Consider the following 3,444-nt stretch of genomic DNA (forward strand, 5'->3'; position numbering starts at 1 on the left):
TAACAAAGCACATAACGTTTCAACACAATTTACACGTGTCATTTCATCTGATGACGACACGTGTAAATTGTGTTGAAACATTATGTGCTTTGTCATTTCATCTGATGACGACACGTGTAAATTGTGTTGAAACATTATGTGCTTTGTCATTTCATCTAATGACGACACGTGTAAATTGTGTTGAAACATTATGTGCTTTGTCATTTCATCTGATGACGACACGTGTAAATTGTGTTGAAACGTTATGTGCTTTGTCATTTCATCTGATGACGACACGTGTAAATTGTGTTGAAACGTTATGTGCTTTGTCATTTCATCTGATGACGACACGTGTAAATTGTGTTGAAACGTTATGTGCTTTGTCATTTCATCTGATGACGACACGTGTAAATTGTGTTGAAACGTTATGTGCTTTGTTACTAAAGAAGTGAGTTATACCATAATATATCCCTTGTGTTTTTTGTTATATTTACTCTCCACTTCTAAATGTCGTTCAAATCTTATCTCAGTAATGATATCTTGTTCTACTTACATTACCATCTTCCATTCTACCAGGCATAGCTGGTGTTATAATCTCTAACGCTTGTCTTACTACTGATTTAGCTTCTAGAGCATGTGCTTTCAATAAACTATGAAATACCTGTAAAAAAACAGAAATCCAGTTTAAAGTTGGGGAAATAATAAAATAATAACAAGCAACTTCAAGCAGTGTGAAATAACCAAGCTTATTCATACAAAGATAAGAAAACCTATTATCTTAAAACCTTAATTAAAGATGGGTTTCCTTATTTTTTAGTGTCAAATTAAGCAAACTATTTGATTAATTGGTGTTTCTAATGAATTATCGTGTATTCTTAGTCATATCATTATGTTCTTATTGCATATAATTAAGAGTTTAGCCAATCATAAATGTCCATGTAATTACAGTCTGGATAAACAAAAAAAGACTTTTTGATCTTTCTTGATTGGTCACTTATTGGAATTCTGCGGGTATCTCTCTTCTAATTAGCTAATTATGAATTAATTATGGACATGTGAGACAAACTGGTATTTTTCCTGGTCATTAGAACACCTCTACTTTCTATTCATATAAGTATTAGCATTTTCATTTTCATCAATGAAAATAAGGGAACCCATCTTTAAGCTAATCTTTTCGTAAAATTCAGTAAATCTTGAAAAATAATTGGCTTACTTGTAATACAATACGTTTGTGTATAGCAAATTTAGCTATAATATGAGCTAACAATAAATGGCCATGATATTTGGTAGCCGGATCTACACAACCCCTAGTAACAAGACATGGCCAGGCAAACGTCATCAGTCTTCTTAACTTGTTTCCTTGTTTTCTAGAAATGAAAATAACGCAAAATAATAGATGAAAATGTCACCTGTTAATTTTTATCATGTCCTAAAACTGGCTATAACATCCCTAAAGCTGTAGTAGTTTTACAGAAAGGGGGGTGGGGGGTACAATTATGGTGAGTATGGGATGCAGACACCTTCCCTACCTTATCTTTTTGCCAGGATTGTCTGGTGCTGTAAAACCCCCCTTTGATAAGTCTCTGGCCCCTTTTTGCAAACCCTAACTCCCGACACTTAATAATTCAAATGGCCCCTTTTTGCGAACCCTAACTCTCAACACTTAATGATTCAAATGGCCCCTTTTTGCAAACCTTAACTACCGACACTTAATGATTTAAATGGCCCCTTTTTGCAAACCCTAACTCCCGACACTTAATGATTCAAATGGCCCCTTTTTGCAAACCCTAACTCCCGACACTTAATGATTCAAATGGCCCCTTTTTGCATAATTCAAATGGCCCCTTTTTGCGAACCCTAACTATCCACACTTCATGATTTAAATGGCCCCTTTTTGCAAACCCTCACTTCCAACACTTAATGATTCAAATGGCCCCTTTTTGCAAACCCTAACTCCCGACACTTAATGATTCAATTAGCCCCTTTTTGCAAACCCTAACTACCGACACTTAATGATTCAATTAGCCCCTTTTTGCAAACCCTAACTCCCGACACTTAATGATTCAAATGGCCCTTTTTTGCAAACCTTAACTACCAACACTTAATGATTCAAATGGCCCCTTTTTGCAAACCCTAACTCCCGACACTTAATGATTCAAATGGCCCCTTTTTGCAAACCCTAACTACCGACACTTAATGATTCCATTGGCCCCTTTTTGCAAACCCTAACTACCGACACTTAATGATTCAAATGGCCCCTTTTTGCAAACCCTAACTACCGACACTTAATGATTCAATTGGCCCCTTTTTGCAAACCCTAACTCCCAACACTTAATGATTCAATTGGCCCCTTTTTGCAAACCCTAACTACCCACACTTAATGATTCAAATGGCCCCTTTTTGCAAAACCCTAACTACCGACACTTAATGATTCAAATGGCCCCTTTTTGCAAACCCTAACTACCGACACTTAATGATTCAAATGGCCCCTTTTGTAAACCCTAACTACCGACACTTAATGATTCAAATGGCCCCTTTTTGCAAACCCTAACTCCCAACACTTAATGATTCAAATGGCCCTTTTTTGCAAACCTTAACTACCAACACTTAATGATTCAAATGGCCCCTTTTTGCAAACCCTAACTACCGACACTTAATGATTCAAATGGCCCCTTTTTGCAAACCCTAACTACAGACACTTAATGATTCAAATGGCCCCCTTTTGCAAACCCTAACTACCGACACTTAATGATTCAAATGGCCCCTTTTTGCAAACCCTAACTACCGACACTTAATGATTCAAATGGCCCCTTTTTGCAAACCCTAACTCCTGACACTTAATGATTCAAATGATAACACCACTGCCAGGAACTTACTTATTAGCAGCATCATGAATATGTGGTGAAGCTTGTTCAACCAGTAATGATGAGAACTGTAAGAGTAGGATCCGAACAGCGTCAGACGTGGCAAAGGGGTTATCAGGGTCAATAATTCTATTTATAAACACACTGATGATATTCTCTTCGTTGTCCTGTTCAGGAGCAGGTGGACCCCCTATCAACTTATCACCATCACCATTCTCAAACGAAGCTTGGAAACTTGGTATCAATATCATCTGTAATATCTGAAATATAACATTATTTTTGTAAATCAAGGGCAATAACTCTTGATCTATTTATCAAAATATTGTCACCATTATCCTCTTTTTACGGAGCCCATGATCCTTCAGGTCAGTGATATACCTAACTTACCTTCGCTTTTAAATCTTGAGGCCATGTTTGAAGATGAAAAACATAAACAAACTTGAAGAATGCATTTCGTTTCCATTCTACATCATATTTCTACAACAAAAAATTGTATACAGTAAAATAAAAAATCAACAAGTGGTTGGTTAGCAAGATACGCCCTCTTTCCTGATACATTTTCAGTATATCAAGGGCAGTCACCTATCTGTGTCAAATCATA

General features: G+C 36.5%; 1 protein-coding gene across 1 annotated transcript in view; it reads right to left on the bottom strand.

The window, feature by feature from the left end:
- The window catches only part of LOTGIDRAFT_140419 (hypothetical protein), a gene marked incomplete at both ends in the record, with an annotated part of 59,361 nt that overhangs the window by 45,646 nt on the left and 10,271 nt on the right, over positions 1-3,444 (bottom strand). Inside the window, 2 exons of the mRNA XM_009050211.1 lie at positions 2,856-3,103; positions 3,231-3,320. Coding sequence (XP_009048459.1) covers positions 2,856-3,103; positions 3,231-3,320 — 338 coding nt within the window. The remainder of the gene's footprint in view (positions 1-2,855; positions 3,104-3,230; positions 3,321-3,444) is intronic.

Source organism: Lottia gigantea (genome assembly GCF_000327385.1).
Source record: "Lottia gigantea unplaced genomic scaffold LOTGIsca_147, whole genome shotgun sequence".
Lineage (NCBI taxonomy): Eukaryota > Metazoa > Mollusca > Gastropoda > Lottiidae > Lottia > Lottia gigantea.